Raw genomic sequence first — 21,484 nt, 5'->3', positions numbered from 1 at the left:
CTACACACAAATAGAGCTTTACGTTCAATAAAATTGTAGTTAAGCATCTCACTTAGCTACTACCCAAACTTTTTAACCATTTCTTGTTTAAACCTAACTTGATAATAATTTGAATAAATAATTAAAATCTCAAAACCATAAGGGTATCAATTGTCTATTTTCACATCCTACGGGGAACTTATGAAACCTGTTTGAAATAATTGGGCCATGATTCCAAAAATAAAAAAATACTAAATATTCAGATCAAAATTTCGCCCATTCAGGTTATTACTCTGTGCATCTCACACTCACACACACACACACACAAAAACACACACTAAATTCTCGATTCAGTTATCACTTTTTGGAACTGATTTCGGATTCAATCTTGAAGTATCGATCGGCGGATTCGTAATCTGCTCTGTTTTTATTCAAATTGAACGGTAATTCGTTTGATTTTTGTATGGTTACACAATTGATCAGTCAAATTTGGTAGTTACTAGAGTAGTAAATTACACCTGATTAGTTCTGTATCACATGTTAAATTTCTAAGCTTAGCGCCTGTATTCGTTGTTAATTTAACCTAGTCAATTTTACATGATTAAAGTTCTATTTCTGTCCTTTTAAAAAAATTATTTCGTTGAAAGCGAATATTTTGATTTTGTTAAGTTTGATTGAATTTTGGAGTTTGAAGTTGATTGAATTTTGAAGTTGTTATTTTCAGTTTTGAATTTTGATATGCAGTTGAAATCTAATTAACAAGCTGTAATCATTACGCTGTGAGTTGCTACCAATTGTTGTAATTGAATTACTTTACTTTAATTGAAATACTTTACTTTAATTTGATTTTAACATGAAGACAATTATATATCGAGTATTATGATAAATACCAAATAAAGGCAATGAGACTGTTATATTACATGTATGTATACATGTATGTATATGTATATATGTATATGTATGTATGTATTCAGTTCATAATGAATGTATTTAGTTAAGGTGACCTTTTTAATTGATTTGTTTTTTTAACTTGTGGTGTACACACATACTCCTACTTGCATCTTTTATTTTCAATTAATTTGAAATATTCTATTTTCTTATTACACACCTATGATATAAAATCTGCAACATACATACATACATACATACACAATTCTCATACCCAATTATCACACAAAACACGAGTTATTCAAGACTTCTAAATGACAAAAAGAAGAAATAATAATGCAACTTTATGTGACTTTCTAGTTTGATGGCTTTTGAGGGTCATTCATTCTGTAGTGTAGTGTGACAACCAGGATTAAACACCATTTTACATACTACATGCACCTACTATTGTGATATATGGTTTTCACTTTTATGGTGGCTCATAGAAAGCATGGCTTTTTTATTAGTTAGTTAATTTATTTGAGTCCTGTTTTGTTCCTGTCCTGTTTCTGAAACAAGTATTTAATTTTGGTTTTCAGGATCGGGCTCAATTGTGTTAAGGTGAAGATTACCCTGTCTTATTGATGAACGTAATTCTTGTTCTTCTGAGACACGCCGTTTTATTCTTGAGCTTTTGAGGAACACGTTGTGAAACCAAACGAGGAAATGGGAAAGCATCGTTTCGGCAGTAAAATTAAGTCGATCCTTGGAAGTCATATTGATCCTGACAAATTTGAGGAACTTAAGGGGAGCAATATAGGTATTTCATTATATATTGAACGCCTCTTTCCTTATATTTTACTTGCTGTTATATATTGTTTGCTGAATTGCTTAATTGTCAAATTATGTAGTTTAAAATGTCTTAAATGAGTGTCTGAACTAACCCCTCTACCCAACCACTTCATATCAAAAAAGAATTGGACCTGCTAACCTTCTAATTTAACCATGAAGTATCTGTTCTTTTTTGGAGACTTTTTGTTCCCATTTGTTAGAATACGACATAATATACCTGACAAATGTATGAGCACAACTGATTTTGTTAAAAAGTTATAGGCTTCTGCTGTAGACGGACCCGCGTTTTTTCAAAAATGGCTACAGTAGCATGCAAAAAAAATAAAAAATCCTTTTGACTAAATATTACCAAGGAAGTTGCTTTCTAATATTTTTACATATACTTGTATGTAACTAGACCAGGATATCTCATTTTTATTTTGGGACAATGGTTGATTTGCAAAAGAGGTTACTTCGATATTAGGTCATGTTCGTGAATTAGGTGGAAGTACTTATGGAAGTGGCTTCTTTTGTGGATTTATGTTCGGTTTGGAAATCAGCTATTGTGATTTTTCTATATACAATGTACTATAACTATTGAATTACTCTTGCAGAGATGGAGGATAATTATAAGAAGATTTTAGAGCTTCTTAAAGAGGAAGACAGGGATGATAAAAGCAAACTTTTGGAGTTGATTGAAGATTTCCACAAACATCATCAATCTATTTACGAACGCTACGATCACATCACAGGAGAGTTAAGAGCAAAAGTTCATTCAAAGAAAGAAAAACATTCATCTTCCTCATCCAGCTCCGAATCAGACTCAGACGATTTGTTAACCAAGAAAGGAAGTAAAAATGGGAAGTTAAAAACAGCACACATACTCAAAGAACAACTTCAATCCGCCAATATTGAAATTGAAGAGTTGACTAAAAAGTTGACTATTACAACAGAAGAAAAAGAGAGAGTTATTGGTGAGTTGAAGCTTGAAGTTGATAGATTGCATGAAGAAAACTCTAAACTTTTGATTGACAACAAAGATCTCAATCTGAAATGTGAGAATTCCAAAGTGTTGGAATCTGAATTGAATCAGAACATTGAAGTATTAAAAGGTGTTATTGTGAAATTGGAAGGAGATAATGAAGGTTTGAAGTTAGAACTTTCAACAATGAAGGAGAAACTGGGGACAGCAGAAGAGGAATTATCAAATGTTAGTAAAACATTAGAAGCTGCTGAAGAAGAAAACAAATCTTTATCTATAAAGGGTTCAAAGCTTGAAGCTGAGATTAAAACAAATCAAGAAAAATATGAAGAACTTGCCACTGAATGTAGTCAGTTAAGAGAAAAATTGGCTGATAAAGAGAAAGAGCTGCTTAGTCACACAGAGATGCATGTCTCACACAAGAACGAAACAGAAATCAAAATAAGAGGTTTTGAAGAAGAATTTTTGTCATTAAGTTCTCAAAAAAGAGAGATTGAGATTCAGAAAGAAGAATTTCAATCTCAAATCGAGAGTTTGACCGAAAAAGTCTCCAGCTTGCAAAAGGAATTGGAACTTATGAGCGTTGAAAAAAGTAAATTGGAAGAGAATATGCAAGATTTATCTGATAAAGTTAATGAAAAGCAAGAAGAAATAACGTCTCTATGCACTCAAAAACTTGATTCAGAAAGTCAACTGGAGAAAATTAGTCAAGAAGTTTCTGGTTACTTGGTTCAGATAGATTCTTTAAAACAAGAACTAGCAGGTAAGATTGCAGATGAACAAAAATTGCAAGGAGAGAAAGAAGTATTTGTTGTCAAAGTGAAAGATTTAGAAGAAGAGGTGAAATCTTTGCACAGTTTGAAGACTGAATCAGAAACAGAAGTCAGCAAAAAAAGTCAAGAAATTGCAGAATTTGTTATTCAGATAGAGAATTTGAAAGAGGAGGTTGCGAAATTGATGATGGATAATGAGAAGGTGGTGGAAGAGAAGGAAGGATTTGAGTCAAAGGTCAAAGATTTGGAATCAGAGCTTGAATCTGTTGGCAATCAGAAAAACAAATCTGATACAGAACTTGAGAAAAGGAGTCTTGAAATATCAGAATTTTTAATTCTGATTCAAAGTCTGAAAGATGAACTTGATAGCAAATCAAGAGAACAGGAGAGAATGGTGGAAGAGAAGGAAGGTTTTGAGTCAAAGGTCAAAGATCTAGAATTGCAGATAGGATCGTTAACCAATTTGAAAAATGAATTAGAAGAACAAGTTATTAAAAAGGGTGATGAGATCTCAGAACTTGTAAGCCTCAATGCAAGTGTGAAAGAAGAACTTGAAACCAAGTCAAAAGAACAAGTTGAAGAGAAGGAAGTTTATGAGTCAAAGGTCAAAGATCTAGAATTGCAGCTCGAATCTTTAAAAAGCCTTAAAAGCGAATCAGAAAATGAACTTGAGAAAAAAGGTACTGAAATTGCAGAACTTTTAGTTTTGAGTCAAAGTTTGAAAGAAGAAATTGAAAGCAAATCGAAAGAACATGTGAAGACAGTGGAAGAGAAAGAAGGGTTGGAGTCAAAAGTCAAAGATCTAGAATTGCAGCTAGAATCACAAATCAATTTGAAAAATGAATCGGAAACACAACTTGAGAAAAAGTCTCATGAGATTTCAGAACTTATAAGCCTTAACTCAAGTCTGAAAGAAGAACTTGAAAGCAAGTCAAAGGAACTATCTGAAGAGAAGGAAAGTTATGAGTCAAAGGTTAAAGATCTTGAATTAAAGCTCGAATCTTTAAATGAATTGAAAAGCGAATCGGAAAAGGAACTCGAGAAAAAGGGTACTGAAATTGCAGAACTCTTAATCTTGAGTCAAAGTCTGAGAGAAGAACTTGAAAGCAAGTCAAAAGAACAAACAAAGACGGTTGAAGAGAAAGAAGGATATGAGTCAAAGGTCAAAGATCTTGAATTAAAGCTCGAATCTTTGAACAACCTGAAAATTGAATTAGAAATGCAGCTTGAGAAAAAGGGTACTGAAATTTCAGAACTTTTAATCCTCAGTCAAAGTCTAAAAGAAGAACTCGAAAGCAAGTCAAAAGAACAAGCAAAAACTGTGGAAGAAAAGGAAGGCCTCGAGTCAAAGGTCAAACAATTAGAATTGGAGCTTGAATCTTTGAACAACCTTAAAGTTGAATTAGAAATGGAACTTGAGAAAAAGGGTACTGAAATTTCAGAACTTTTAATCCTCAATCAAAGTCTAAAAGAAGAACTTGAAAGAAAGTCAACAGATCAAGCAAAAACCGTTGAAGAAAAGGAAGGCTACGAGTCAAAGGTCAAAGAATTAGAATCAGAACTTGAATCTTTGAACAACCTGAAAAACGAATCCGAATCTCAACTTATGAAAAAAGGTGTCGAACTTTCAGAACTTATAATCGTGATTGAAAGTCTGAAGGAAGACCTTGAACGAAAGTCAAACGATCAAGCAAAAACAGCTGAAGAGAAGGAAGACTATGCAGTCAAAGTCAATGAACTGGAAAAGGAGTTGACTTTATTGACCAGTTTCAAAGAGGAATTACAGAAGCAATTCGAAAGTGAAAAACAGGCCAATCTTGAATTACAAAAGCAACTGCAAGATAAGATTCAAGAAATGGAAACAACTTTGGTTGAAAAGGAACAAATAGTCGAACAACTAGAGGAAAAGATCGAAGACCTAAAAGGCGAGCTCGAAATCAAAGGAGAAGATATTACAACTTTGACTGAAAACGTAAGAAACCTCGAAGTCAAAATCCGTCTCACAAATCAAAAGCTTCGTGTAACCGAACAGACATTAAATGAAAAAGAAGGCGAATATGCAGGCAAAGAGGAAAAGCTGCATCAAGAAAACAAATCACTCGTATCAAGAATCTCTATTTTATCAAACACGATTGCAGACTACAAAGAATCTGAAGAGAGTGTCAAAAAGGAGATCACACAGAAAGTTAACGAGATGACAGGTGGCATGGATTCACTAACTGTAAAATTCGAAGAAGATCATGGGCATATATTAACACAGATTTACGAGATCATGAATGAAATCCAAGTTACCAAGATTTCAATAAAGAACACATGTTTTGAAAGAGATGATCTGAAAGAAAAAGTGGCAAAAATGGTGGTACAGTTGAAGGCACTTGAAACTGAGAAGGATAAACTGGAGAATTCAGTTGACCAACTTGAACAAAAGTCAACGGTAAACGATGAAAAGATCAAAGATCTTGAAAATCAGGTTCATGTGAAAGATGAAGGGTTAGTGAATCTTGGTGAAGAGAAACGAGAGGCTATAAGACAGTTATGTATGTTAGTTGAATATCAACGTGACCGTTATGATCATCTTCAAGAACTTCTTTCAAAGAAAATGAATGTTGGAAGAAGGCAAACCGCAAGGTAAATAGTTTTTCTGTAAAAGAAAATTCATTTCCCATTTTTTTTTTCAGTATATTGCAGTTTGAGTAAATTTGTTTGGATTCTTGAAAAGGTTCATGGTTTGGGTCACCTTTTCTCATGTATCATTTAGTGTTGCAAGTCAGTTACATCTGTTTTTGTGTATTATATCACATTGGGGGTGAGGGTAGATTTGTATTGTGTATAGGAAATATTTATTTCCTAGTCTGTATTATTTATCCATCCAGGTATTATTTTGGACATCATATGTTTGTGTTGTTGCATTTATTTTATACTGGTAGGGCTCTTATGCTTTTGCATGGTGATTGCATTTTTGTTTAATGATTGTGTTACAAGATGGTATGGATAATAACTGTAATGATTAAAAAGTTCTGCTCGACTCCTTTTTCATGTTTTTTATATATCTATATGTGCGATGGAATTTAAGTAAGTCGTTTTCAGTGAATCATAGGACTAAATATAATGAAACCAGTGACATTTAGTAATGTTGCTAAAGCAACTGAAAGAGCTGCAAGTTGAAGGGTTTCAATGGTTCAATAATGAAACGAGTGACATTTAGTAATGACATGTTTGTAATGTTTTTAAAACTACCAAAAGAGCTGCAAGTTAAAGGGTTTCGATCGTTAGATTTTGGCTTTATAACAGCTCTTGTTTGCTTCCAAACAGTTCTGGAGTTCTTATTTGGTTTGGTTGTGGTATCTATGAATGTTTATCAGATTGACTAAAAATACAGAGTATATATTCCAAGATAACCCAATGGTTAGGACCCTAAGTTCTTTGCAAGAGGTCTCAGGTTCGAATCTAGGGCGAATATTTTGTGTTGGTCAGGGAATGGTTGGAAACAGCGAATGAGTAATCATGCTGGACTACGTACATTAGAGTACGGGGTCGGATTACTCGGCTTCTCGGGTAGCTCGAACAGTGAAAAAGCTTCTAACCGGAAAGATATAATTGATGTTGAAAGTTTGATTAGTGATTACAATTATTGTTTATCGACTGTGATCATGTTATTGCATGCCAATAAAGTTTATTATTACTATTTATTTTGTTACAACTAGAAAAGATATATAAAAACAAGAAAAGAAATGTGAAGTACTGATTCAACCGTTGAATTTGCTATATAGATTATCAGTGATGTAACATATTATTATTGAAAATGAAAGAAACCTTATTTTGTTGTTGCTTGTATGCAATATTTTTATCATAGTAAAATTTTGATATTATGAACAACCTGTTACGGAGTATTTTATTTTGATTACTACCAGTTGATTTACTAGTCTTTATCATATAGTTTGACGTGTTATAGGTATTTGTCACACATTTCCGCTATAAATTAAAGTTTGATTTTTTTAAAAACTTAGAGTGGGATCTGATATCACTAACGGAAAAAGTATGTATTTTCTGCTATAAATTAAAGTTTGACTTTTTAATAAACTAACAGTGGGACCTGAAATCGAAATGGATGAAGTATGAATTACGCCGTATTTATGATATTATATACATTAAGATCAATCTTCAGATCTCTAAGTATAAATATATAAAACCATATTTATTCCATTGCCAATTTTTTCATAGTGCCGGAGCCTTCAAGGCTTAGTTGTTTATAGTAAAAGATAAAAGTCTGCCGTTTTCATTAGCTGTCATGCTAACACACACAAAGAACGTACGTTGTGATAAATATATAATTAAAATTGTCATTCCAACTAAGTACTCATCCTTATTTTCAAGATATAAGTAAACATAGTATAGTACATGTATGTTTTATGATGATGACAGAGGCTCCAACAGTTTCGGAAAACAAAAGTGTCCGCCAGGGAGATGCCGGTGCAACTTTCGTGCTTGAATCAAAAGGTGATATTTTTATTTTAAATTTAAGTTAATCACTTTTATATTTTCACATGTTAACTTTTTCGTGTTGTTGTTTAACTGCAGGGGAATGGTATCATGCCGGGTTCCACCTTACGACCGCGATTGTGGGACCCACTATACTAACTTTACCGTACGTGTTCAGGGGTCTGGGATGGGGCCTTGGTTTCTTTTGTCTCACGGTCATGGGCGTTGTCACCTTCTATTCATATTATCTCATGTCCCTTGTTCTTGAGCACTGCGAAAAAGAGGGTCGACGCCATATTCGATTCCGGGAACTTGCCGCTGATGTTCTTGGTAAGTTTATACGGAGTATTATGCTTTGCATAGTGGCATGTGTGAACGTAATATATTTCTGTACGCTGAGTGTTTGACTCTTAGCCAAAGGGAAATTTGCCTAGAAAAGTCAAAGTACTTTAAGTAATTGTTTTGAGACTTGAAAAGTTTCATTTTTTTTGAAAAGGACTTGAAAAGTTTCATACTTTAGATTTTTTTAAAAAAAAATTTTTTAGGTAATCTTGCAAGTGATTCAGACTTGAAAAGTTTCATACATTCATGTTAGATTTTTAGTGAAAAAGTCAACATGGTCAAAACTATTGACATGTAATATAACACGTCCTATGAGTCTATGACACGTCCTAAGACCGGGTGTAATGGAGAGGTTGTAGAAGAGATTTGTGAAAAAATTTGTAGGTGATGTAGCAAAATATGGTTGAGGTCGAGTGAAAAAGAAAGAAAAAAGTAATTGAATAGTGAAGAACGCCCCTTTATTTCTCCCGTTAACGATGAACGATACCCTTTTTTTTGCCCGAAAACGTGCCGTAGGGGCGTTTTGAGCGTTTTGACTTGCCGCATCATCATAAACGCCCATGTTATTAGAAATTGACCTAAAACATGTCCTGTTGATGAGTTTTTTTATGGTAACTTTGACGTTAGTTATGTCGATTTTTTTGTAGGGTCTGGTGGGATGTTCTATTTTGTAATATTCATACAAACAGCCATCAACACTGGCATTAGCATAGGAGCAATCTTGCTTGCCGGGGAATGCCTTCACGTATGATACAACTATAGAAGGCTCATATCATAAACATAAAACATTAGTTTTTTTCAAAAACGCTTTTGATTGTTTAATTAAAATTTCTAATTTCTTTTTAGATAATGTATTCGAGTGTATCTCCTAATGGGCCCCTTCATCTATCGGAATTCATAGCGATGGTTACAGTGATCATGATGGTTCTGTCTCAGTTGCCATCTTTTCATTCTCTTAGACATCTCAACTTAGCTTCACTTTTATTGAGCTTGGCTTATACATTCATAGTTGTTGGTGCTTGCATCAATGCAGGTATGCCTTTCGCTTGTGGCTCGAGCGATAATTGTCGATTTAAGTTGATTTAGTTGACTTTATGTGCAGGGCTATCGAAAAAACCTCCACCAAGAGATTATTCGTTAGAAGCTTCAAAAATTTCAATTGTTACGACTGCCTTCACTTCAATCTCTATAATTGCTGCCATATTTGGAAATGGAATACTCCCTGAAATACAAGTAAGTTCAATTTATGAGAATGGTTAACTTGTACCCTTAGGGCATAACACAAGAAGCATTAAATTCACTCAAACTTTCTAATTATAACATAATAAGCATTTAATAAACTCTTTATATTTCCATATGTGTATTCATATCACTTACGAATAGTGTTATTAATGAAAGGTATTGGTTTAATGAATGTTTCTTATCATACGCCGTAGGGCATATGTTAGACAATACCTTCTTAATTTCATTAATGTATCTGTTGATATTTACACATAATTTACTTAAAAAGATTGTTTTGGGTCGAACATCCTGTTTTGAATTATCACCCAACCTGGCCGACCTACTCATTTTGGTAACTTACTACAATTGTAATGTTACTCGTTTGTTGAAATACGAATTTTTTTTTGAAATAGTAATATTTTTTAATATGTTTACAAAACTAGAAATTTTGAAATTTTTTTTACAAAACTAGTAAAACCGGAGTTTCAAACTCCGGTTTGGCCAAATCAGTGTTCCAAAGTCCGATTTCTATCTACTTTGTCCACATGGCAGAGTGACATGGCAAACCGGACTTTGAAACACCGGTTTGCCACGTGACATTTTTTTTTTTTTTTTTTTTTTAGGATTATGGGATGAGCTCGTTTATTTGTTTAGAAATTTTTTTTAATTATTTTTGCTAGATTTAAGGGATGAATATTAATTATTAATAAGCTAATTTGAAACTTCTTTTAATATAGTTTGAGAAGTGAAAGTTCAGATAGTTATTACTCCGTAATTAATAAGCTAATTCTTTTAAGGGATGAATATCAATTATTAACAATTAAATTTTTTTTAAAACAAATAAACAAGCTCATCCCAGAATCCTAAAAAAAAAAAAAAAAAAATGCCACGTGGCAAACCGGTGTTTCAAAGTCCGGTTTGCCATGTCACTCTGCCATGTGGACAAAGTAGATAGAAACCGGACTTTGGAACACCGGTTTAGCCCAAACCGGAGTTTGAAACTCCGGTTTTACTAGTTTTGTAAAGATTTTTTTCAAATTTCTAGTTTTGTAAACATATTAAAAAATATTACTATTTCAAAAAAAAAATCGTTGAAATACAGGCTACATTAGCACCACCGGTAACTGGAAAGATGTTTAAAGGGCTAATGATGTGTTACTCTGTGATTTTTGTCACGTTTTACTCGGCTGCAATTTCTGGATACTGGGTGTTTGGCAACAATGCTAGCTCAAACATTCTCAAGAGTCTCATGCCAGATGAGGGACCCGCCTTAGCTCCGAAGTGGCTTCTTGGACTCGGAGTTATTTTTGTTCTTCTTCAACTCTTTGCCATTGGCCTGGTACAACCTCTTTCTTCTTAACTAACCGAATGCCTCTTTTTTCCAAAATACTTGTAATAATCAATCCAATTACTTGAAAATAGGTAACATGATTTAAGCTGTAATAATAAGATAATCAAATAAACGTTTCGAGAAAATTTTTAAGAAGAAATTAATAAATAGACTAGAGAAATTATTATTGTGAGAACATGAAAGAAGCTCTGTGAAACTAAAGGGCCATTGACTTAGCGGTAATGGCCTTTTAACCATGAGGTGGGGGGTTTAAGTCCTAATGGACAATATTCATGATATGTGGTGGAATGTGAAAATGAAAATAAAATCATGTTACTCTAAAAAATATCAAATGAAACAGGTTTATTCTCAAGTAGCATATGAAATAATGGAAACGAAATATGCGGATGTGAATCAAGGGATGTTCTCAAAACGAAACTTGATCCCCAGAATAATTCTTCGGTCACTCTACATGATCTTTTGCGGGTTTTTTGCGGCAATGTTGCCTTTCTTTGGAGACATTAATGGCGTTGTTGGAGCTATAGGCTTCATTCCGTTAGATTTCATCCTTCCAATGCTTCTATACAACATGACATACAAGCCCTCCAAATCTTCATTCACTTATTGGATCAATATTACGATTATAGTGGTTTTTACGGGTGTTGGCTTGTTGGGTTCATTCTCGTCTGTAAGAAAGTTGGTTCATGATGCTAGTAAGTTCAATCTCTTTAGTAATCATGTGGTTGATTGAACAAAAACTAGAATCTTGAACATTGAAATGCAGATGTATGTATCATGTACAACTGTTAATACATGAAGGATATATCTTTGTATAAACAACAATTGGGCTTGAAAAGTGACACCCTTGATTTAAACAAGGAATGATGTTACCCTTAATATAAGAATTACATAACGTACATTTGGATTTTATGTTTGTTTTGTTTCTAATCAATTTGAGATATCTATATTTAGGATTTTGAGTGATTAGAAGAGAAGTTATTTGTTGAATGAGTACCAAAGGGTTATGGCTGGGTTAAATTTCATTGATAGATAATATGTATGTATTCGGAAAAAATATTTGTGTTGGGAGTGTATGAGTTGTATTTTTAAAAAATAGTTTTATAAGTCCGTGCGTTGCACGATATTTGTATAAATTAGTAGTCGATAACGTTAATGTTGATACTTATCAAATGTAAAATACAATCACAATAAAAAAAATCCTTTATTACTGATAACATTTGTATATCGAAAACATTAGTATTAAATACTAACGCATAGATTATGAGACCGTCCGTTGGAATCATTTTAACTTCAATTGACAAATAATCTATAAAACACCTAACATGAACCCATAAAATGTTGTTTTAACACCGATCATTAAGAAGAATATTTTATGTATGTCTCTAATTGTATATATTTTTAGTACAAATTAAATCCATTATATCGCAATTTCAAACGAAACAAAGCAGACATACATCTAGATATATAAGGATTATCAAATAATCATTTTAATTTCAATTGACAATATGAGCCCGTACATTTATATAATATTCTACAAATATTATATTAACGTAATTTGTTAAATTTATGCACAAATTGCAGATAAATTTTATATTATATAAAATATCATTCATAAATCGTATTATAATGTTAATAAAAATATATATTTTATAATTTTTATTGCAATAAAAAACATTATAAATGTTTTCAATATATGACTACTTATATAAATAAATGTTATAAATATTTATATTAAATTAATGTATCGTTTCAAACAAAATTATTTATTATTATTTGAAAACAAATTTATAATAATAGTATAATATATAAATCTAATATATACTCCGTATAATATTATATATTATATTATATTAATATAATATAATATTTTAAGTAATGAAATCTGTAAATCAAATTAAATTAGGAAATCTAATAGTTCGATTAATATATAGAAATAATTGATAGAGTGAGATGTGACATTAATAAAGGATGAGTTGACACGTGACAGGAATTAAATAGAAGTTACCACGTAGAATTATAATCACGCGCTTTATATAATGTATAAATAGTTTATACTCCTTAATTATAAATGTGAGAATAGTGTGAAAGAAATGAAGGTTTGCATGGGCGAACCTAGGTTTACGGGGTGGCATGACAATATTAGTTAGGAAAAATTTTAATACGATCATTATAAACTGTACAAATAGATGAAATCACTAAATAGATGACATCACTAAATATAATTGCAAAATTCTATATTTTTAAACTTATAATTTTATAGTATGAGACGCTAAAATATTTAAATTAACCCACTTATAACTTTACAACGAGCGGAAAGGTGCCCGCGCGTTATTGCGAAAAATGATTTCGCTCTATATATTAAACAAAATTTTAATATTTATAACTAAAATACACAAATTCGCGGTTATATATATATATATATATATATATATATATATATATATATATATATATATATATATATATATATATATATATATATATATATATAGCCAAAAGTTCAAACGAGAACCATTAAAATGGCGAGAACTGCGAGAACCTCTTAATTTATAAAGATTTTTACATGTAACTAGATTGAATCACACATAAACGTTGATGAAGAGTATAAATGAACATAAAATAGTTGAAAAACACTTATATTTTACCTATATAATTAAATATATAGTTTCTCGTTCACATGTGCATATTTGTTTTCGAACATGTGAACAGTTTCATATAATTAACAATTTAACATGTAATTTAAGCTAATGAACATATGTTTGTTAATGATATGTGCGTTAATTAATATTTGCATATAATTTGTTGCATTTAAACGCATAAAAACTATTAAATTAAATAGTTCTCGCAGTTCTCACCTTTTTAGTGGTTCTCGTTTGAACCTGCCCCTATATATATATATATATATATATATATATATATATATATATATATATATATATATATATATAATACTAATAAGAAGGTCTTTAAAAAAAAGTAAACTATATATATATATATATACACACACACACACACACACACAAACACACACTAGGTTTTTGAGCTCATACGTTGAATGGCTGTGTAAAAACTCGTGCAAAAAATGTAATTTCCAGTTCATATTGGTATGTAATTAGCGATATAAAAAGAGGAAAATTATAAAAAGTATTAAAGAGCACGTGTGTTAACAAATTTTAAAAAGTGTGCGTTGCACGGTGGATAAAATAATCGTGCAAAATTGATTGATTTTTTAAACAATTATTCTTTTGAGTTTAAGAGCTCGTGTTGTTGACAAATTTTAAAAGTTCTTTTGAGTTTAAGAGTCTGTAGAGTTGACAAATTTTAAACGTGCTTTTGGGTAGTGTTAGTAACTTAATGTCTACAATTTTTTTTCTCACCATTAATATATTTTTAATTATATAAATTATATTCTACGTAATATTTACAGAAAATATGAGTACATTAAAAATTTGTCATGAAACGTAACGTTAGTAAGTAAAGTCTAAGTTATATTATATTAAAATTATTATATACAATTATTTTTTTGAATAAAAGTGTAACCCGCAAGTTTAATTTTAGAAAAGTTGTTAGTCATTTCAGCAAAATAATAGTACTCGGGAGAGTCGTCATGTATAATTAATATTATAATCGTGGTATTTGTGTGTTCATAAATATTTTAAGGACTTTAACTGTAAATTCAAATCACTTCCATATTTATTGTTAAAAAAATCCCCGTTAGTAGTGTATTGAAAGCTCTATGTCGAATACAATTTATTGATTTAAAGCGAATCTCAAAATGAAATTGGATTGAAAATTTAAGGGTGGCTAAGGCAACTAAAGTATTAAAGATTTTTATTTTTATAAATTTAAAAATATATAAATTATAAGATTTTTGCGCCAGTAATCCCTCCTTATTAGTGAAGAAAAGAGTAAAAAGACGATTTTACCCTCATATGCATGGCACATGTCAAGGGTTAACGGTCAATTTAGACGACAGTTAGACAGAGGGACTATGATGGCTAAATTATGCAATTAAAAAGATTCGAAAATCCAATTAAAAATTTGAGGACTCGAATTGCACTTTTGTGTATAAACGAAGGACTAACGGAGCAAAAAAGTTTTTATCACACAAAATATTAATTTTTAAATAATATATTATGTATAACATGTAGTTATATAATAATTATAGTTAAAAAATAATAGTAAATATGATTATATGTTATTAAAAATTACAAAAACAATGAATTTAAAATATAATAAAATTAAATTAAATAAAGAAAAAAAGATTATATAACTAACGAGTCGACTCGAGTCGAGTTCAAGTTTGTAAAATATCAAACGATTCGAGCTCGATCTTAAACTATTAGGCTCGAACCGAGCTAAGTTCAAGCTCGAGCTCTATGAAATTTAAACGAACCGAGCTTGAGCCTCATCAAGCTCGACTTGTTTATAACCCCACTAATAAATAAATAAATAAATGTGAACCTTTTTTGTTCGACATTCAGGTACTTTGTTCAACATCCAGGTACACCTTGTTTTTCTGTTCATTCTCTTTTTTACTCTAGTTTTGCAACTCTCAATCTCACAAGTAACTTATTAATTCTGTATTGATAATTATTAGAAAATTTTCTTTTTACATTAGAGATTGTTTGATTGTGGCAAAATTGTTGATATATATATATATATATATATATATATATATATATATATATATATATATATATATATATATATATATATATATATATATATATTAGTTATATCAATTGAGAATATGTTTTTACTGTTCAAAAGTTTATTTTATTCGAAAAGGATATTTTGGTCTTTTGGTTGCTACATATTACTTCCAGATTCTTCACCTCTGCCTTCTCCTTCCTATTGTTATCTAGACTTTTTGGAAGGTGGAGCCTTTGAGCCTTACAAGCGATTGATTAAAAAAAGATTTTCTTCCATTTCTTTATGATAGAGCAATTGAATGTCATCGATGAGCACCTTCATACTATCTACTATAGAATCAATCACTTTATCCTCGCAATTCTCAATTTTAAATATACTATATATTATACAATATAGTTATAATTTGATTATGGCACCTAAATTGCAATAAATTTGATTGAGACACTTCTTTTAAAATATGACACTTATTTGTAAAATGTTATGGTGATGGTACTAAATTTTTTTTGGGGAACATGCCTTTTTACATATGAAGTTAATAAAAAGCAACTAGTGAAAAAAATGGGAGATTAATTTATGTACAATTGTTTAATATCATATATCAAGATAGATGTGATAGATGATATTAGTAATGATACAATTATGGATGAATTATATTGTATGAAACCGCGTAGTCAAAAATAAAAAGTTACGTTTAGTATTTAGTAGATTAACTATTTTTTTTTTTGAAAGGCAATAATAATTATATTAATAAAAAACTAGCAAGATGCTAGGAGATACAAAAGTGGGTTACATATCACACGACTATCTGCTGTACCATCTAATACAATGACTTCAAACTCGAATCCACAAACATGAATCTAAACACACGAGTAGAACATATGAACCTACAATAACAACGATTTTAAATTCTCACATTCGAACACAAATCCCAAGGAGAAACATACAGCGATCCAACCATCAAAGGAAACCAGCTTGATAACCAAAACACATCACATGACCACTTCAGGGCAATCACCCGAATGAAAGCATGAAAACGGACACGACCCGAAAACCACAAATGGAACCCACGAGAGTCTAAACCAATAATCCAATCACACAATCAAATCGAGTGGTGGGAATGTAATATGTCAAGATGATTAACAAAGAAACTAACCCATGATTATATGGACCGTCACATGCTGGAGCAGATACACACAACTTGAACCAAACAACACCATAATTACAGAACTCACAACTTAGTAGATTAACTATGATATTTTGTATTAATGATATTATATTATACTTTTTTGATAGTGTTTATAATGACCCGACCTGATTTGACCTGACTTTACATACTCATTTTCTTAATTAATTATCGAATAAATTCTTTGGAACCTCTTTAAATTATAATTCTAGATTCGCCATCGAAGGTCAGTATTGTTAATAGTTATATAGCAGTTCATTTAATTTTAATTTGGTTATGTAATATGGAATACATGAGAATATGAGATGGAAGGCGTCCAACAACTTTTGTATTTTTATTTTTATGGTTTATTATGTGATGATCCGGAAATTTCCGAACAAATTTAAACTTTAATCTTTATATGTTTCCGACATGATAAGCAAAATTCTGTAATGTTGAGTCTCAAAAGTTTTGAAACTATATTCATGTAAACAATTACCCTTTGACCATGCCGACGATTCACGAACAATTGTGTGTAAATGATTATGTATATATATATATATATATATATATATATATATATATATATATATATAAATGAAAGTGTATATGATAATAAATTGAACTAATAAAATACACTTTAATCAATTTGAATTAAAATGTAAAATAATAAATAAAATAACTAAATTGCTATTAAAATGAACATATATATATATATATATATATATATTGAATTATATAATAAATATTCAATATATTATTAATATGACATAAAGGATAATATATAAATATATTCAAGTTAATTATTAGTTTAACATAATTGTTATATGTTATTATTACCTTTATTATTATTAATATTAATGTTAATATCTATAATATCAACATTATTATTTAGGATATAAAATATATACATATGAAATTAGTATATATATAAGTTGTTATGTCTACATTATTACTTGTAGTAGTATTATATAATATTATCGTCATTTTGATAATTCCCATTATAAACATCATTAGTTATTATTACTAATATTAATATGTTTATTATTATTAGAAAATAATACAATTATTATCATTAATAATACTATTATCATTTTTATTATTATTAAATAACATTATCATTAGTAATATTTTTATGTATTATTTTGGTTATTATAAATATTAATGTTCTTATTATTATTATTAACAGCAACCCATTTATCCTTAATATAATTATATTATTATTAATATTATTATTTATTATTATTAAAGGTATTATATATATATATATATATATATATATATATATATATATATATATATATATATATATATATATATATATATATATATTAATTATTATTATTAATTTGATAAAACTACAAAAAGGGAAGAATCAGTTCACGTTCCATCAGCTTTCTGCAAGCTTTTGATCGTATCTGCAATTAGTTAACCATCTTTATCATTCGTACAAATCAGATTCAATCTATACAGCGATTTCCAGTACAAATCAATTCAATATCAAACAAATTCTATTAGAAGTGGGTTTCAACTATTTTTAACTCTATGCTTCTGTCTCTGTCACTAAGTGCTAACCCTTTATCAATATGAATCAATCAAATCAGATGAATCACGTATTCAAACTAAAACTAGTCGAAAGTTTCATAATCATTATCTATAATCACTACCCATTACAACAACCCTAATTATAACTAAAAAGAGAAGAAACTGAATAACATATAACCTCTTTTCTATCGAGCACAACCCGAAGTCAAATACCTTAGTCACCACCGAATACAACCACCACCATGCTCATTACCCTCACCTTCAAACCGTCGCCACCATGATTGGAATATCTTCTCTCTCTTTTAATTTTTCTCTCTCTTCTGTTTACAACTGTAACCACGATACTAACAAAACAATTATACTTTCTTCAATTGTTCTTTCCAATCTGTTTCGAGCTAGATCAAACTGTCACTTCCACTCTCTTCTCTCTCTCTCTCTAAGAACCACCACCACCTTCTCTATAAACACGCCACCGTGATCTCTTTTCCATTACAAACAACAAATTGCAGCTGCTACATTCGCTTTTCTGTAGAAGTTGAACCAAACCAAGTGGTTACTTTTGTTATTTTGTTCCTCATCGTTAACAATCCCATTAAACAACCACGATATTAAATTTCTATTTTCAATCGACAAGAAACCCACAAGTATCGTGAACTGCTCGCTGCTATTCTTCCATCTGTTACTCCTGCTTCACGTTTTTGTTTTCTAATTATATTCAAAAGCTTCTTTTGCCGTGAATGTTTATATATATCTAATCACAATTTAGTGAGGATGATGACAACAAAATAAACAATAGGATTATATGATGAAACACGATTGCAAATGAACAAAAGTGTCGGTAAGTGATTCTTTATAATTATGAACTGTTAGTGGAAGTTGAGCTGTAAAGTGGAGGCTGCAATTCTGGTTCTTTCGTGTCTGTTTTTTGTTCGGGGATCAGATACCATGGACCGTGACCCTATTAGATTCATCGGGCCATAATTTTTATTCTGTTAGACTTAGGAAATTAAAGGGGGCCGTAAGTTTTGTTGTTGGGTTAAAGATTATATTGCTGTTGGGCTGACGTTTTTGGGCCAGAAAATAATAGAGGTGATCGAGCTGTTGTGTTTATGAAAAAGATGTATGATAATGATAAAGAGGAATGAAAATCGGGTTATATATAAATAGTGTAGTTATAAAACAGAAACACAAGCACAACAGAATGGTTAGGAGGGTGTTGGATGTTCGAGAGGTCTTGGGTTCGAGTCCCGTATGGTGCAATTCTTTTTAGAGAAGGGTATATACTATTTTATCTTTCTTATTTATTTCTATCATTATTATTATTATTATTATTATTATTACTATTATTATTATTAGCATTATTATTATTATTATCATGGATATAAGTATAATTATCATTATTATTATGAATATGAGTATTATTATTATAATTGTTATTACGAAAATAACACAAACTATTATTATTATTATCATTATTATTAATATTAATATTTTTTTTATATAAATAATAGAGGTGCTAATATTGACAAACTTAATATTATTTTCACAAATATTATTATTATGTAAATACTAAAACCTGCATCATGTATCATTAACAGAAAAATCAATATGGCTACAAGTATTATTATGATGAATATGAAAATTATATAAATTATTATTATAGATATTAGTATTCATATCTCTTTATGAACAAAATTAACATAAGTAATATTAGATATATTATCACAAGTATCATTATTATGTAATTTTAAGATCAGTATCATGATTTTCATTAACGAGTGAATTTAATATTTTACAAGTAATCAAAACTATCATTTTATTTCAAATAGCTACTTTGTACCAAAAATATACTTAATACATATATTATAATTATATTAATAGTTTATATACCTACATATCAAACATAATAACAATAGTTATATAAATACTTATATATAACAAACTAATGATATTTTTTTTAAGTAATACTTACCATAAATATATAGATATATTAATATGACTAAATATATAGATATTAAACATTTTAAACAAATACACAAACTAAATAACATAAAAAAATTAATACTTTTACATTATAAAATGAATCTAATTTATTAATATAAAAATAACATAATTAATAAAGTTATATCAATATAATTTTGATCAATTACAGTTATGTGTATTAATAAATATACAAATGATATAGGTTCGTGAATCCGAGGTCAACCCTATACTTGTTCAATGTCGTTCTATGTATTTTTACTACAAAATACATTAGGTGAGTTTCATTTGATTCCCTTTTACTCTTTACATTTTTGGGACTGAGATTACATGCGATTTTATAAATGTTTGACGCAATAGACACAAGTACCTTAACTGCATTCTATGATAGAATTATCTGGGATTGAGGTTGATACGAATGATTTTTATCTCTAGTACGATGCGAAATGCCTGCTATGAGATGGTTGGTTGATATGAATGGTTTATTATTTATGACATTTTGGCACTGGTTGTCCTATATTTTATATACATGTGTTTAGCCGTGGGGGAGTAAAGACCGGCACAGAGGTTCTATATTTTGAAGGCACATATATTCAGCCGTGGGGTGAAAGACCGGCACAGATGGTTACTATTATATTTTGAATCCTCACTAAGTGTTCTTCATATGAAAGATATTTTTTTTGTGCAGTTGGAATGGGACTTCTGCACGTTTTATAATATTTAAAAATCTTGTGGTCTATTAAAATGATGAAAATGAAATGATTACTATAAACTAATGAACTCACCAACCTTTTGGTTGACACTTGAAAGCATGTTTATTCTCAGGTATGAAAGAAATCTTTCGCTGTGTAATTGCTCATTTTAAAGATATTACTTGGAGTCATTCATGACATATTTCAAAAAACGTTGCATTCGAGTCGTTGAGTTCATCAAGATTATTATTAAGTCAATTATAGTTAGATATTATAAATTGGTATGCATGCCGTCAACTTCCGATGTAATGAAATATTGTCTTTTAAAAAACGAATGCAATGTTTGTAAAATGTATCATATAGAGGTCAATTACCTCACGATGTAATCAACTGTTGTGAATCGTTTATAATCGATATGGACTTCGTCCGGATGGATTAGGACGGGTCTCTACATATTATGTCACCATCATCACATGTATAGCGGATGTTTGGATGTACGTTTTGAAGTTTTTACTTATTATTTGAAACAAACATAATGATTAATACACAATTGAAAATACATACCTTAAATTGAAGATATTTTATTCCTTTGGTGTTATTCTTGAACACACAAGAGGTTGAGCT

General features: G+C 30.0%; 2 protein-coding genes across 3 annotated transcripts; both read left to right on the top strand.

Annotated features, from left to right (window-relative positions):
• The first annotated feature begins 285 nt into the window (after window positions 1-285).
• On the top strand, window positions 286-6,369 carry LOC139886481 (uncharacterized). Of its 2 annotated transcripts, none has more exons than XM_071870313.1 (3): window positions 286-422; window positions 1,446-1,666; window positions 2,292-6,369. In XM_071870313.1, exons 2-3 carry the CDS (start codon window positions 1,573-1,575, stop codon window positions 6,062-6,064), a joined length of 3,867 nt encoding a protein of 1,288 aa, XP_071726414.1. In that variant the 5' UTR covers window positions 286-422; window positions 1,446-1,572; the 3' UTR covers window positions 6,065-6,369. The 2 variants fall into 2 exon arrangements, with proteins under 2 accessions (XP_071726414.1, XP_071726415.1); XM_071870314.1 differs by lacking the exon at window positions 286-422 and adding an exon at window positions 742-758.
• A 1,449-nt stretch (window positions 6,370-7,818) lies between these two features.
• On the top strand, window positions 7,819-11,659 carry LOC139862684 (probable GABA transporter 2). Its single transcript, XM_071851311.1, has 7 exons — window positions 7,819-7,929; window positions 8,011-8,241; window positions 8,901-8,998; window positions 9,100-9,286; window positions 9,356-9,486; window positions 10,577-10,813; window positions 11,166-11,659. The coding sequence occupies exons 1-7, from the start codon at window positions 7,842-7,844 to the stop codon at window positions 11,553-11,555; spliced, it is 1,362 nt and encodes a 453-aa protein (XP_071707412.1). The 5' UTR covers window positions 7,819-7,841; the 3' UTR covers window positions 11,556-11,659.
• Window positions 11,660-21,484: the final 9,825 nt, after the last annotated feature.

The sequence above is a fragment of the Rutidosis leptorrhynchoides genome, chromosome 1, assembly GCF_046630445.1.
Source record: "Rutidosis leptorrhynchoides isolate AG116_Rl617_1_P2 chromosome 1, CSIRO_AGI_Rlap_v1, whole genome shotgun sequence".
Classification (NCBI taxonomy): Eukaryota; Viridiplantae; Streptophyta; class Magnoliopsida; order Asterales; family Asteraceae; genus Rutidosis; species Rutidosis leptorrhynchoides.
The sequence above is the reverse complement of the archived record's forward strand: the minus strand, read 5'-3'. Positions and strand labels throughout refer to the sequence as shown.